The sequence below is a fragment of the Pongo abelii genome, chromosome X (assembly GCF_028885655.2).
Source record: "Pongo abelii isolate AG06213 chromosome X, NHGRI_mPonAbe1-v2.0_pri, whole genome shotgun sequence".
Taxonomy (NCBI): domain Eukaryota; kingdom Metazoa; phylum Chordata; class Mammalia; order Primates; family Hominidae; genus Pongo; species Pongo abelii.
The window spans coordinates 107,216,668-107,230,801 of record NC_072008.2 but is presented as its reverse complement, the minus strand read 5'-3'; the positions used below and the strand labels follow the sequence as shown (position 1 = coordinate 107,230,801).

Below are 14,134 nucleotides of genomic sequence, written 5' to 3'. Positions count from 1 at the left end.
ATATCATAAATAGAGATGAGTAAAAACAAATGAGGCTGGGCGTGGTGGCTCACGCCTGTAATCCCAGCACTTTGGGAGGCCAAGGTGGGCAGATCACCTGAGGTCAGGAGTTCAAGACCAGTCTGGCCAACATGGTGAAACCCCGTCTCTACTAAAAATACAAAAAAAAAAAAAAGCCAGGTGTGGTGGCAGGCGCCTGTAATCCCAGCTACTCGGGAGGCTGAGGCAGGAGAATCGCTTGAACCCAGGAGATAGAGGTTGCAGTGAGCCCAGACTGCGCCATTGTACTCTAGCCTGGGCGACAGAGGGAGACTCCGTCTTAAAACAAAAAAAAAGAAAGAAAGAAAGAGAAAAAACAACAAATGAAATCACCCATCAGTCTAACACCCACAGAAAACTATTAATATTCTCAGAGTATGTAGCAAGATAATTTAGATATATACTTTTTCTTCATTAAATGTATGGCATGTGGTTTTACAGCCTATTTTTCCCACTTAAGATTATATGCTGAATTTCTAATGTAAGCACATGTAGATGTCCATCAACATTTTCAATAGCGGCATAATATTTAAATGTGTAGACATACATCAATTTGCTTAGCCGACTGCCTATCTTGAGATACTTGGGTCGTTTACAACTTTTCACCCTTCAAAACAGTTTGAAGATGCACAGCTTCCTACAAGCCAATTATGTGATTATTTCCTAAAGATACATTTCTACAAGTGGAATTACAGGGTCAAAGGGTATGCATATATTCCAATGGACCTTGTACCAGTGTATACTCCCACCAGCAGTTTGAGAGTGGTCCTCCCCCGACACCCTCACCCTCACTATGGGGTGGGAGAGAGGTAGATCTTCTATGTGTATCCCAACAACACTCTCTATGGTTCCATAAAGGCCCCACCTTAACCAACCTTATAAAGGAAATCTGATACAAGCACTAAAACTTATGCTTTCTTCTAGTATACTTTCTTATTATTTCAAAGTTGTAACTGTTTACTTACATGGATACCAGAATTGGCAAAGAGGACATTTTTCTGTCAAATGCCCCAAGGACCCTAAAATAAAATTGGTCCTCTCTGTATGTCTCCAGAACACATCTCAGCACTTATTGGCTCAAAGGGCCTCTCACGTCCATCCTCTCCTTACCATTCCCATGGCCTCCAGTAAAATTTCACACCTTTATTATCTCACGCCTGAACTAAGTTGTGGTAGCTTCCTGTTTTTCCAATCTCCAGTCACCACTCCTATCCCCGCCCCAGGTTGGACTCCTGCTGCACATAAATCTACCATATCGTTTTCCTTTCATCTTGTCATTCCTCTGGTCACAAAAGGCCTTGATGTCTCCCAGGGGTGGATGTAGTAATATTCAGACACCCCAGTTTAGCAGTTAGGGGTGCTCCACGAACAGGACTCACCTCTACTGCCTGACTCTCTCTCCCTCTCGTCACTACCCTCCCTATACTTTGCACTCCAAGCAGGCCAGCACTTCTCTCTGGAGAAGGATTCCCATCTCCATGCCTTTTTTCCCATCACTCCTTCCATCTTGAGTGCCCTCCTGATCCTTTTGTATCCTTGAAGCCCAGCTTACCTAAGGATCCCCCTCCTTTATAAAACTTCCCTTGAGCACTGTTGCCTGCAGCAGTTTCTGCCGCCTCTAAACACTGATAGGAGGCATCTGGCCATGATTGGAAGCTCCCCGTTTTATTGCTATCTTTTTGTTTCCATATATCTTGCCTTTCCAAACAGATCATAAACTCAAGGACAAGGACAATGACTTTTTTCTGCTGCTTAAAACACACAACTTTATTGATGACATAAAAATAAAGTCTTAAATGTATAAACATAAGTCCACACAAAGGACCAAAGATTACCTTACTTATGAAGAATCCATTCAGTTTCTGCTCATGAAGCATACTAAAAATATCTCAATCCAGACAAGATAAAAATCAACACATGTATTTTTAGTACAAGCTTGAATTCATTTGGTGTTCATAAAATGGTCCAGCTATAGACCATCATAGGTAACATCAGTTTCAAAGTTATAATGCAATTTACAATGTGCATTACTTCCAGAGTGCAAAACCAAAATATTACTCAAATTTGTTTGGGAACATACAGCCAATCAGAGTTTGCTTATTAATAGCTCAACTCTCTCTTTCACCTCAGGGTCATTGCATTCTGCTGCTAAGGCTCGAAGTTTCTTGGCACATGCTTTAGGTCGTTGGAATAGGAAATAAAGGGAATTTTTACTGAATTTGTCCTGGGTAAATGCTTTTGCTCTTCTTTTAAAATGGTAATTTATATTTTCAAATAGTGAAAGAGCATTAAGAATATTCTCCTTTGTCTCTTTCTTGCTAAAAATGTTAATCAGTGATGTTGGTGCATTGGCAACGAGCAAGTCTTTTGTCATAGATGGATTTTTAGAGAAATTCAAAAGCATTCCCAAAACATGGTCTTTAGTTTCTCCACTTCCCACCGTTAACAAACGAAGAAATTCTGAAATATAATTTGTAACCATATGCTGATATTCACTGGTAATAGTCAGATGCCTTATCAACCTTAGTCCAGCCAACTGCACATTTGAGTTCAAGGGATAGGTGACGGTGTCTTCACATACTTGGTTTAAGTAAGTTTTAACCTTCCTATGGTTTTCAGCAGCCACTGAGATATTATTCAGTGCATTTAAAGCCTTCTGCCTAACACTGGGGTAGGGATTATTGAGCAAGCTTTCAATAACTGAAATTCCACCTACATTACGAACAACTTCATGAGAATAAGGATAATCAGCACTGTTATATAAAGCATTATTGGCTATTTCATGAACAGAAGGATCTTCAGTCATCTCAATCATGCAAATGAGTTTTTCAAGATCTCGTGGATCCATATTAGCTTCGTGTTTACAGCGGCAAGACCAGGGCCGAGTTTTTTCCCCAGTCCTGGTTTGCTTTCTGGACTCATCTTCAACTGGGAAGCTGGCCTCACTTTGGTGTGCAAACTTAGTTTCCGACCAGATCATGGCTCCATCCCATGACCCCATTCCTGCCCCAGGGACCATGGATGGATATATGCCTCTTGACTCAGAAGACTTTTTGGCTTTAGCCTTAGGTGCAGATTTGTCCTCACTTGTGTTTTCATTACCAGCACAGAACCAAGACCCTATATCAACTCCACCGGCAGCCTCAAACTTATCCTTGATGCTGGTGTTATCCCCAGCTCCAGACTCAAAATTGGCATCTTTCCCACTCTTAGATCTGAACGTATTACTGTTCTCACTCTCAGCCCAAAACAAAGACCTTAAACTGATCTCCTCAATATCAGGGCTGGACTCTCTACTTAGCTCATCCTCTCCCACATCCCTAGCCAAGGCCCAGGACTCTACACCAGCTTCTTCCCCAGCCCCAAGCCTAGACTCTACAGTGGTTGCATCTCCATCCCAGGACCAAACCCCAGCCCCAGCCTCAGCCCCAGCCCCAGCCCCAGCCCCAGCCCCAGCCTCAGCCTCAGCCCCAGCCTCAGCCTCAGCCCTAGCCCCAGCCTCAGCCTGAGCCTCAGCCCGAGCCTCAGCCCCAGCCCCAGCCTCAGCCTCAGCCCCAGCCCCAGCCCCAGCCTCAGCCCCAGCCCCAGCCCTAGCCTCAGCCTCAGCCCCAGCCTCAGCCTCAGCCCCAGCCCTAGCTCCAGCCTCAGTCCCAGTCCCAGCCCCAGCCTCAGCCTCAGCCTCAGCCCCAGCCCCAGCCCCAGCCACAGCCTCAGCCTCAGCCCCAGCCTCATCCCCAGCCTCAGCCCCAGCCCTAGCCCCAGCCTCAGCCCCAGCCTCAGCCTCAGCCCCAGCCTCAGCCCCAGCCCCAGCCCCAGCCTCAGCCCCAGCCCCAGCCTCAGTCCCAGCCCCAGCCTCAGTCCCAGCCCTAGCCTCAGCCCCAGCCTCAGCCTCAGCCCCAGCCCCAGCCCCAGCCTCAGCCCCAGCCTCAGCCCCAGCCTCAGCCTCAGCCCCAGCCTCATCCTCAGCCCCAGCCTCAGCCCCTACACAGGAGCCCATATAAGCCACCTCCTCAGATCTAATCCAGGAGCCACTACTAGCCTTGTTCTCAGCCTCAATCCTAGAACAAATGATGGCCTCTTCCCCAGCCCCTGATCTGGATGCAGTAGTGGCCTCATCTTTATCATCAGGCCTGGACACAATATCAGCTTTTTCCTCTGTCCAGCACCAAGACCCTATAACGGCCTCAGCCCCAGGCCCAAACCAGAATCCTTCGTTGGCCTCCACCTCAAAACTGACCTGGAACCTTCCACTGGCCTGGTCCTCAGATCTAGCCCAGGATCCTCCAGTGGCCTGGTCCTCAGATCCCATCCTAGACCCTCCAATGGCCTCATTCCCAGGCCTAGATCCAGCCCACGATTCTCCACTGGCTTGGCTCCCAGCACCAGCCCAGGAGCCTCCTCCACAAGCCTGATCCTCAAATTCAGGCTTGGAACAGTCACCAGCCTGATCCCCAGGCCCAATCCAGGACCTTCCACTGGACTGATTCCCAGTGCCAGCCCAGGACCCACCACTGGACTGGTCTGCAGGCCCCGGCCTAGCTCCCCCAAGGACCTGGCCACCAGTCACACCCCAGGAACCTATTCCACTGGACTGATCCTCAGACCCTGGCCTGGAGCCTCCACCAGTCTGGTCCCCAGCACCAGGCCAGAACCCCCCTCCAATGGCCTGATCCTCAAATCCAGGTTTGGAACAACCACCAGTCTGATCCACAGCCCCAGCCCCAGTCCAGCAGCTTCCACTGACCTGACTCCCAGTGCTATCCCAGGACCCAGCACTGGACTGGCTCGTGGGCCCTGGCCTAGACCCTCCAACATCCTGGCCACTAGCCCCACCCCAAGACCCTCCATTCATCTGACTCCCAGGGCAAACACAGAACCATCCACTGGCCTGGTCCCCAGTGCCAGCCCAGGAATCTCCACTAGACTGGTCCCTAAGCCCCAGCCTAGAATCTCCAACAACCTGGTCCCCGGCATCAGCCCAGGACCCTCTGCCACTGACCTGATCCTCAAATATAGGCTTTGGCCCAACACTAGCTGGATGCCCAGCCCCAGTCCAGGACCCTCCATTGGCCTGGTCCACAATCCCAACTAAGAATCCTCCACTGATTTGGTCCCCAGAGTTAGCCCATGACCTTCCACTGGACTGGTCTTCAGGCCCCACCTTGGACCCTCCACCAGCCTGGCCACCAGCCCCAGCCCAAGACCCTTCTTCAGTGGTCTGATTTTCAAATCTAGGCTTGGACCCACCACCAGACTGATCAAGTGTCCCAGCCCAGGCCCCACCACTGGACTGATCTACATGGCCCAGCCTAGACCCTCCACTGGCTTGGTCTGCAGTGTCAGCCCAAGACCTTCCACTGGACTGGTCCTCAGGCCCCAACATTGACCCTCCACTAGCCTGGCCACCAGCCCCAGCCCAGGACCCTTCTCCACTGGCTTGATCCTCAAATCTAGGCTTGGACCCACCACCAGATTGATCACTAGTCCCAGCCCAGGACCCTCCACCGGCCTGATCCACAACCCCAGCCCAGTATGAAACACTACTCATATTCCCAGCCCCAGCTCCAGCCCAAGACCCTCCACTGGCTTGGTTCTCAGCCCCAGTCCAGGACCCTCCAATGGCCTCTTCCCCAACCCAGGACACCCCACTGGCCTGTCCCCCAGGCCAGGACCCATCACTGGCCTGACCCGCAGCCCAAAGCTCTCCAATGGCCTGATTCCCAGTGAGAGCCCAAGATCCCCCACTAGCCTGGTTCTCAGCCCCAGTCCAGGCTCCTCCACTGGCCTTGTCCCCAGCCCAGGTCCCCTCACTAGTCTGACCACCAGCCCAGAGCCCTCCACTGGCCTGCTCCCCAGCTCTAGCCCAAGTCCCAATACCAACCACATTCTCAGCCCTGGCCCCAGCCCAGGACTTAACACTGGTCTCATCACAAGCCACAGCCCAAGACCGAATAATCCCAGCCTTATCACTAGCCCCACTCCAGGACCCAATACTGGCTTCATTCTCATCATCAGCCCAGGACACGCTATTTTCCCAGTCTCCATCCATGGTCTGAAACCTAAATTTGATCCACCGCTCAGCAGCAATCCAATCTTCAACACCAATCCCATTCCAGTAGTAGTCATGGATGTTAGGCTGAGTCTTTCTGCAGGCTTGAGTGCCTGACCCACCCTCACTCTCAGAAGTGGGCATGGCCTCAGCCTCAGGCTTTGCATAGACCTCATCTTCTGCTGTGGCTTCTGCCTCAGAACTGGGCATAGCCTTGTCCCTTGCCCCAGGCAAGGTCTCACCCTGGGAACCGGCCACAATCTGAGACTGGGCAGAGTGCCTTGTGCCTGCCCCAGTCCCTGCTTTAGGCACAGCATTGGTATTGCCCTTGACCTTATTCCTGGCACCAAGCAAGGTCTCACTCTGGGAATTAGCGACAGCTTGGGGCTGGGCAGAGCCCACTGTATCTGCCCCAGCCTCTGCCTTAGGCACAGCATTGGAATTTCCCCTGACCTTATTTTTGGCCCCAGGCAAGACCTCACCCTGAGAACTGGCCACAACCTGGACCTGGACAGAGCCCATTATGCCTGCCCCAGCCTCTGCCTTAGAAATAGCATTGGAATTGCCCTTGACTTTATTCCTGGCACCAGGCAAGGTCTCACGCTGGGAGTTGGCCACAACCTGAGGCTGGGCAGAGCCCATTGTATCTTCTCTGGCCCCTGCCTTAGACACAACATTGGAATTGCCCTTGACCTTATTCCTGGCACCAGGCAAGGTCTCACGCTGGGAGTTGGCCACAACCTGAGGCTGGGCAGAGCCCACTGTATCTTCTCTGGCCCCTGCCTTAGACACGACATTGGGATTGCCCTTGACCTTATTCTTGGCACCAGGCAAGACTTCACCCTGGGAATTGGCCACAGCCTGGGGCTGGGCAGAGCCCCTTGTATCCATCCCAGCCCCTGCCTTAGACACAGCGTTCCAATTTCCCCTGACCTTATTCTTGGCACCAGGCAAGGTCTCACAATGGCAATTAGCCACAGCCTGGGGCTGGACAGAGCCTGTTGCACCCATCCCAGCTTCTGCCTTAGACAGAGCATTAAGATTGGCCTTGACCTTATTTTTGGCACCAGGCAAGACCTCACCCTGAGAATTGGCCACAGCCTGGGGCCGGGTAGAGTCTGTTGTATATGGCCCAACACCTGAATTAGGCATAGTAGTGGGATTGCCTCTGACCTTATTCTTGGCACCAGGCAAGACCTCACCCTGGGAATTGGCCACAATCTGGGGCCGGACAGAGCCTGTTGTATCTGTCCCAGCCCCTGCCTTAGACACAGCATTGGAATTACCCTTGACCTTATTCTTAGAATCAAGCAAGGCCTCACCCTTGGAACTGGCCACAATCTGAAGCTGGGCAGTACCCATTGCACCTGCCTCAACTTCTGCCTTAGGCACAACATTGGGATTACCCTTAACTTTATTCTTGGTACCAAGCAAGGCCTCACCCTGGGAACTGACCACTGCCTCAGGCTGGGCAGAGTCTGTTGCACCTTCTCCAGCCCCCACCTTAAGCACAGCATGGGGATTGCCCTTGACTTTATTCTTGGCACCAGGCAAGGCCTCACCCTGGGGATTGGCCACAACCAGGGGCTGACCACAGGCCCTCTGGTCTGCCTTAGTCCCGGCTTTAGAAGTGGCATTAGGATTGCCCCTACCATCAACCCTGGAATCAAGCAAGGCCTCAGCTGGGGTCTTGACCCCAGTCTGAGGTTGTGTACAGGTTTTCATGTCCATCCCAGCCCCTGTCTTACACTTGGCTTTGGCTTTGCCCCTAGCCTTACCTCTAGTATTAGGTAAGGCTTCACCCTGGCTCTGGGCCATACCTTGAGCCTTCATATCCACCCCAGCTCCTTCCTTAGGCATGGTATTGACATTGCCCTTGACCTTAATTCTGCCATCAGACAAGGTATCAGCCTGAACACTGGCCACAAGCTGAGGCTGTGTACAGGACAACATGTCTGTCCCATCCCCCACCTTAGCCGTAACATTGGGATTGCCTCTGCTCTTATCCCTGGCATCAGGCAAGGCCTCAACCTGGGAATTGGCCCTCAAGTTTGCCCTGGCCCCTGCTTTAGTCATGGCATTGGGATTGCCTCTGTTCTTAACCTTGGCATCAAACATGGCCTCAGCGTGAGTACTGGCAACAGCTTGAGGCTGAGCAGCAGCTCTCACGTCAGCTCCAGTTATTGCCTTAGATATGACATTGGTATTTCCCCTACCATCAACCCTGGCACCAGACGTCACCTCAGCCTGTTTCTTGGCCACAGTCTGAGGTTGTATACAAGCTCTCACATCTGCCCCTGCCCCCACCTTACACATGGCATTGGTGTTACCCCCGGCATCAATCTTTGCCCCAGGAATGGCCTCAGTCTGGGTTTTGGCAACAATTTGAGGCTGAGCAGAAGCCCTGGTGTCTGCCCCAGACTCTGCCCTAGACATGGTTTTACAATTCCCCATGTCCTCAACCCCAGTACCAGGCATGTCATCACCCTGGATCTTGGTCACAGCCTGAGACTGTGCACAGGACTTCATGTCCACTCCAGCCACCTCCCTGGACATGCCATTGGGATTTCCCCTAGCATCAACTGTGGCACCAGGCCTGGCCTCAGACTGAGTCTTAGCCACACTCACAGTCTCTTCCAGAGCTCTTGTCTTGGTTTCATCCACAATTCCAGTCTTGTTCGTGGCCCCCATCTTGGCCACGTCCCTGGGTACTGCCAAGGTCTCACTCTGTGTAACCATTACTCTGTTAATCTCTGTCTCTTTTTCAGCCAATATATGAGTTTCAGCTTTGGTCTGGGTCATTGCTTCTCTCTTGGCCTCTGTCTTGGCAACCAGAGCCCAAGCTTTAGCCTTGGTCTGCGTCACTGCTTCTTTCTTAACTATTTTGCCAGCCTCAGCATCAGTTTGGGTCACTGCTTCTTTCATGGCCACTTCCCTGGCTTTGGCCTTGACCTCAGTCAGAGTCACTGCCTCTGTCATGACCAGTGTTCCAGCCACCACTTTGGACTCAGATTGAGTCTCTGGCTCTGCCCCAACCATTGCCTTGGCCTGAGAGTTGGCTCTCTGTATGGCTATAGCAGTGACCTTGGTCTCTACTTCAGCCCCAGGCCCACTTCTTGCTCCAGTTTCTGCTCCAATCTCGGCTTGGGGTTTAGTCTTAATCTCTGCTTCACTTATGGCCAAGGTCTGGCCCTGTACCCCAACCACAGTCTCCATCTTAACTGTGGATCCATTTCTGGCAAGAGTCTTCACACTCTGGGCTCTTCCCTTGGTAAATTTGTAAATGTAGTAGCAGGTGCCAGCCCAGATCACCAGTCCTGCAGTCACCCAGCCCACTTCCTGAATGCGGCCCATGTAATCACCCCTGCTAAAAGCACGAACAAGGTATGGTAGAGTGCACTCGGGCTGGGGTAAAGAGAGCGGTAGTTGTGGGTGTAGGCCTGTGAGGGTGCTGGTCTTCAGCCACTCAAAGGCCACTACAGCTGCCTCTGGAGGTGGACCTAGAAGTGGAGGAAGGAAATGGACTAAAATTTCTCTTCTGATTTTGTTGCATCATACAGATAGATACACAGAGGAACAGAAAAGGGTAGAACCATGTGCTTGGTGGAAGAGAGGATGATTAGCAGCCTCTCCATTCCTCTTATTTCATCCTCTCTCCACCTTCCCCAATGCCCAATAATTTTCTTCCAAGATACTTCTATACACATTTCCATACACCAAATGAACAGTGGAAAGGATGGTAGGAGGTCTGAAGATAAATGAGAGCAACCGAGAAGCCCCAGACTTTGATTTCTACTGGACCTACTCTGGTCACCTGTCTACAGGGCCCCACCCTCATACCAACCTGTAATGATCTGAGGCAGTTCCCTCCTCTCCTCTTGCTTCTCTTGGCAATACACCCTAAAGTAGATATATAAATTCATGAGATCTCTGGACCTAGAGACAGACAGACAGATGGAGGGACAGATGGGAGTAGAGAGTTTGTTCTTGATGGGACAGGCATATTATTAGCAAACTACCTTTCTACGTTTCTCAGTCCACCCCACTCCCCAAGACACTGTCACACTCTTTTCCCTGTACCAGAATTCAGGTGAGGGTATGGAGTAAATGACAGGGATGGTGGGAAAGGTGGCTGGAAAAGGAGAGACTGAGGATCCTCATCCTCCAGACTGGTCACTGGTCCTTACTGGATGCACACTGGTCTCCACTAACCCACTTTAGAGGTCTACCCAGGCAGTCCCCACACTCTTACCAGTCTATACTGATCAGGAGCAATCTCCTCTTTGTTTCTTTGCTTCCAGTGATCTTAAGCCCTGCAGCAGACATGCAGGCAGATCTATGGACAAGTAAACAAAGAGTAGGTAATGGAAACCGAGTCCCTGGTAGAACAGACAAGCAACCTGATCCCTGACCCCAATGCCTGCCTCGCCAGAGCCCAGGTTCTATATACTAATGTGTACCATCTCATGGTCCCCCCATCAAGTCTTCCCCCAGTCATACTCCAGCCCACCCTTACCCCCATATTCCTATCATTTCCTGCACTGAAATCCATAGGAGGCATGGCAGCACTGTGGCAATCCAGCACTCCACTGAGATCCTCTTAAATCTCACCCACCTCCTATGCCCACCCTCTCTTGTCATCCCCAGAGACTACCCCCGCTTCACACCAACCTCCATGCTTCTAGATTGGTCTCCTCCTCTTTCCCTTGCTTCCAATGGTAAACAGCCCTACTGCAGGCCTATAGGAAGACCTTGGAACAGATGGAGAAAAAGAAGAGAGTGGATGTTAAGTACTTGTGACACTTACCATCTAAGACATAGGTCCCTGTACCTACCTGCCTGGATTTAGAGACCCATTTGCTGGCAGAAAAAAAAAAAAAAAAAAGCCTGGGGCTTCCCCAGCACTGAAATGGGAAGGATGGAAAAGGGAGGCAGTAAAAGTAAAAGGCAACAGACAGAGGCACATTATTTTATTTTATTTTATTTTTTATTTATTTTGAGACAGGGCCCCACTCTGTCACCCAGGCTGGAATGCAGTGGCATGATCATGGCTCACCACAGTCTCGACCTCCCAGGCTCAAAAGATCCTCCCACCTCAGCCTCCCGAGTAGCAGGAACTACAGACTGTGCCACCATACCCAGCTAATTTTTAAATTATATGTAGAGACCAAGTCTCGCTATGTTGCCCAGGCTGGTCTTGAACACCTGAGCTCAAGCAATCCTCTTGCTTGGGCCTCTCAAAGTGCTGGGATTACAGGCAAGAGCCACTAGGCCCGACAAGGCAAATTATTTTAAAACCACCTGTAGGGTTCTAGGGATTTCCCCAAAAGCCCACCATTTCCTTCACCAAGATAGTCAGGTAGGTAGAGGGATCTGGAAAACTGAAGGATGGCAGGAGAGATGGGAGCCCCCAGATCCCATACTCTAGAACCACAACCTACTGCTGTCCACGTCCCTTTCAACCTATCTCTAGGAGTCTCCAGCAGAAGAGAAAAGCTGTAGGGGAAGCCTTTAGCTTCTACAAAATCACTATCCTTCCCTGCCAAAGGCCATCTAAAAAAAAAAAAAGTAATATTCTTTAATACAATTTATCTTTTTCTCAATATTATCTGAAATGCAAATAAAAGCATCTGTAGAAAAGTTTTCTGTCTTTATTGGTCTTCAGCATACAATTTAAAAGTCCTAAGCTTGGTAAGTAAAATGCAGTTTAGGGAAAGTCCCCAAGCTAGCCCCACCCCACATCCCAATCAGACAGCCGCACCTAAGTTCCTGTCATAGAATTCATATAGAACTCCAATGGTTTAAATAGTGCCTGTACTCACACTAACCTCCTTGATCCAGTGCAGTTTTCTCCTCTCCTTCCTTTCTCCTCGCCGCAAACAGTGCCACACCGAACTACTGTCCGACAGACAGGAGAGAGTAAAACCACTTAGTGTTGGTCTAGAGCCCAGGACATAGATCCCAATACTCGCCTTTCCGGGTTCAGGAACCTGGTTATCAAACGTCCCTCCCCACAGTCTGAGACGCCACCCTTACCAACCCCACCGTCCAGTCTCTAAGGCCCACCATTTTCTCTGCAAACGCCACCGTGGCGCATCCCTTCCACTAAATTGAGCAGGAAGCGAGCGGACATGTGTGGCCAGTGATTAGAGCGATGGGCATCTCAATCTCTGTATTTCCCTCTGGCAGAGACAATCTCCCCACAAATCAAAGCCCACGGTTCGCCTGCACAGATGTAGGCGGGGGCAAGGGGTCTAGGCAAAGGCTCCTCGAACTTGAGGCAGCATAGACCACCGCGCCCTCAAGCCCTGTAACCGCTGCCGGGGTCAGTGAGCTTCTGCCGGCCCAGCCAGGGCGCGCGGGCCCCGGGGCCCTTACCTGCTCCGCTTTTCCCGGGCCCGATGCCAGCCCGCCGAGCGCAGGGCAGCGGGGAGCTGGTAGCCAGATGCGAGTGACGACTGCACCGAAGGCTGCGTAGCTCTGCAGCTCCGGGTCACGTGAGGACCACGCGTCACCGCCGAGCTCGCCCTCCTCCCCACCACCCCCTACCACCCACCAAGGGCCGGCGGCCAGTCACCAGGAACTCCCCCCTCCTCCACTCCGCACGCACAGACATCCCCCTTCTCTGGTCTGTGCTCGGCGCCCCAGTGCGCACGCCGTTGTCACTCATCTCCGTCCTCTCCAATCTGAGGGCCCACAAGTGGCATCATCGCCTTGTGGTTGGAGTTTACCCATCTTCAGTTACAGGGGAGGGTCTGCATCCCCCTACCCACTCCCGGCCCTTGGCTGTGGCCTTTTATGTTTCTTCTTTGAGTAATCACTTCTTTCTCTCTTAGGCTATAAGACCAGCACTCCCCACCCGCCCCCTATATGACCTGCCGTCTCTAAGTACAATGCCTGCACCAAATGGGCTGTGGAAGGGGGTATCAGGAAGGAAAGCAGAAGGTGCAAGCAGAGCTTTAATTTTCTTTTTTGTGTTCCTTTTTTTTTCTTTTAATATGACCTTTTTTTCTAATTTTGTAATCAGAAAATACAGTATAGCCATTTTCATTTGACACAAAAAATATTCAGGGTGTAAAAATAACAAAAGACTCATTCTTTTGTTTACATTATTTTGTGCCACATTTTAAAATGTCTTCTAGTTACTGCAAACTATTTTACAGCTTTCGAAACTGACTAGTAATTCTTGACATTTTAAATACAAAATTGTCCTAAACAAAACCAGCACGTTTTCAATATGATCTATAAGTTAATCTTTCGAAAGACATTTCGTTTTCTAATCTTGACAATTTTACACAGGTGATTTGTAACTTTTGAAGTTCTGGCTGAACTCAGCGTCTTTTTTCAGGTGTCTAAGACCTTCAGAGAAGACTCCTAGAGGATATATTTAAGACCCAACTCCTGATGAGCCTAGTGCTTTACTAGTGACTTACAAAATTAACCTGCTTTACTAGTGACTTCCCAAATTAACCTGTTTTCCATTCAAGGGGCTTTATTTGGATTTTACATAAGCATGTAATCAGATCAGCCTTACCACACCCATGGAACGACCAACTGCTAGAGCTTGGATGGAAAGGAGGCTTAACAGGTGGAATTTTCATCCATCATAACACTTGAGATTTCGCCGGTGTCTGCCATTCATGTACTACACATTACCCTAGCAGTGGCAAGTGTTCAATATTTTCCAGTGGAGATGGTGGTGAGGGTCTGTGGATGACTGTGAATCACTGCAACACACCTGATGTCCGTGTCATTTTTTTTTCCCTCAGAAGTGGAAGGGCAATGTACAGGATCCTAAGCAATTGCCAAGAAAAAGAAGTTTTTTCATGTCCTGCCTTGTGTTACAACTTCACTGCACCTCCCATAGCCCCTCAGAATAATCCCAAAACTCAGGGACCAAATATGCAGAAGTTAGTCCCCACACATTCACCTGTCCCTACTGAGGAGTCATACTCCAAATATAGACCCTCCAGGCAGCCTCTTTCTTAGAACATTGAAATATGACACCCCAGAGGGAGGGACTCCACTGTGAGGGGCCCCTGTGTG

At 50.5% G+C, this 14,134-nt stretch overlaps 1 protein-coding gene across 1 annotated transcript; it reads right to left on the bottom strand.

Moving 5' to 3' along the window:
- Positions 1-225: 225 nt before the first annotated feature.
- ARMCX4 (armadillo repeat containing X-linked 4) lies at positions 226-12,644 on the bottom strand. Its single transcript, XM_054544851.2, has 8 exons — positions 12,467-12,644; positions 11,917-11,986; positions 10,760-10,839; positions 10,341-10,424; positions 9,933-10,024; positions 4,013-9,588; positions 3,827-3,892; positions 226-3,502 (listed from the first exon to the last, which is right to left on the bottom strand). The coding sequence occupies exons 4-8, from the start codon at positions 10,412-10,414 to the stop codon at positions 2,126-2,128; spliced, it is 7,185 nt and encodes a 2,394-aa protein (XP_054400826.1). The 5' UTR covers positions 10,415-10,424; positions 10,760-10,839; positions 11,917-11,986; positions 12,467-12,644; the 3' UTR covers positions 226-2,125.
- Between the last annotated feature and the right edge of the window lie 1,490 nt (positions 12,645-14,134).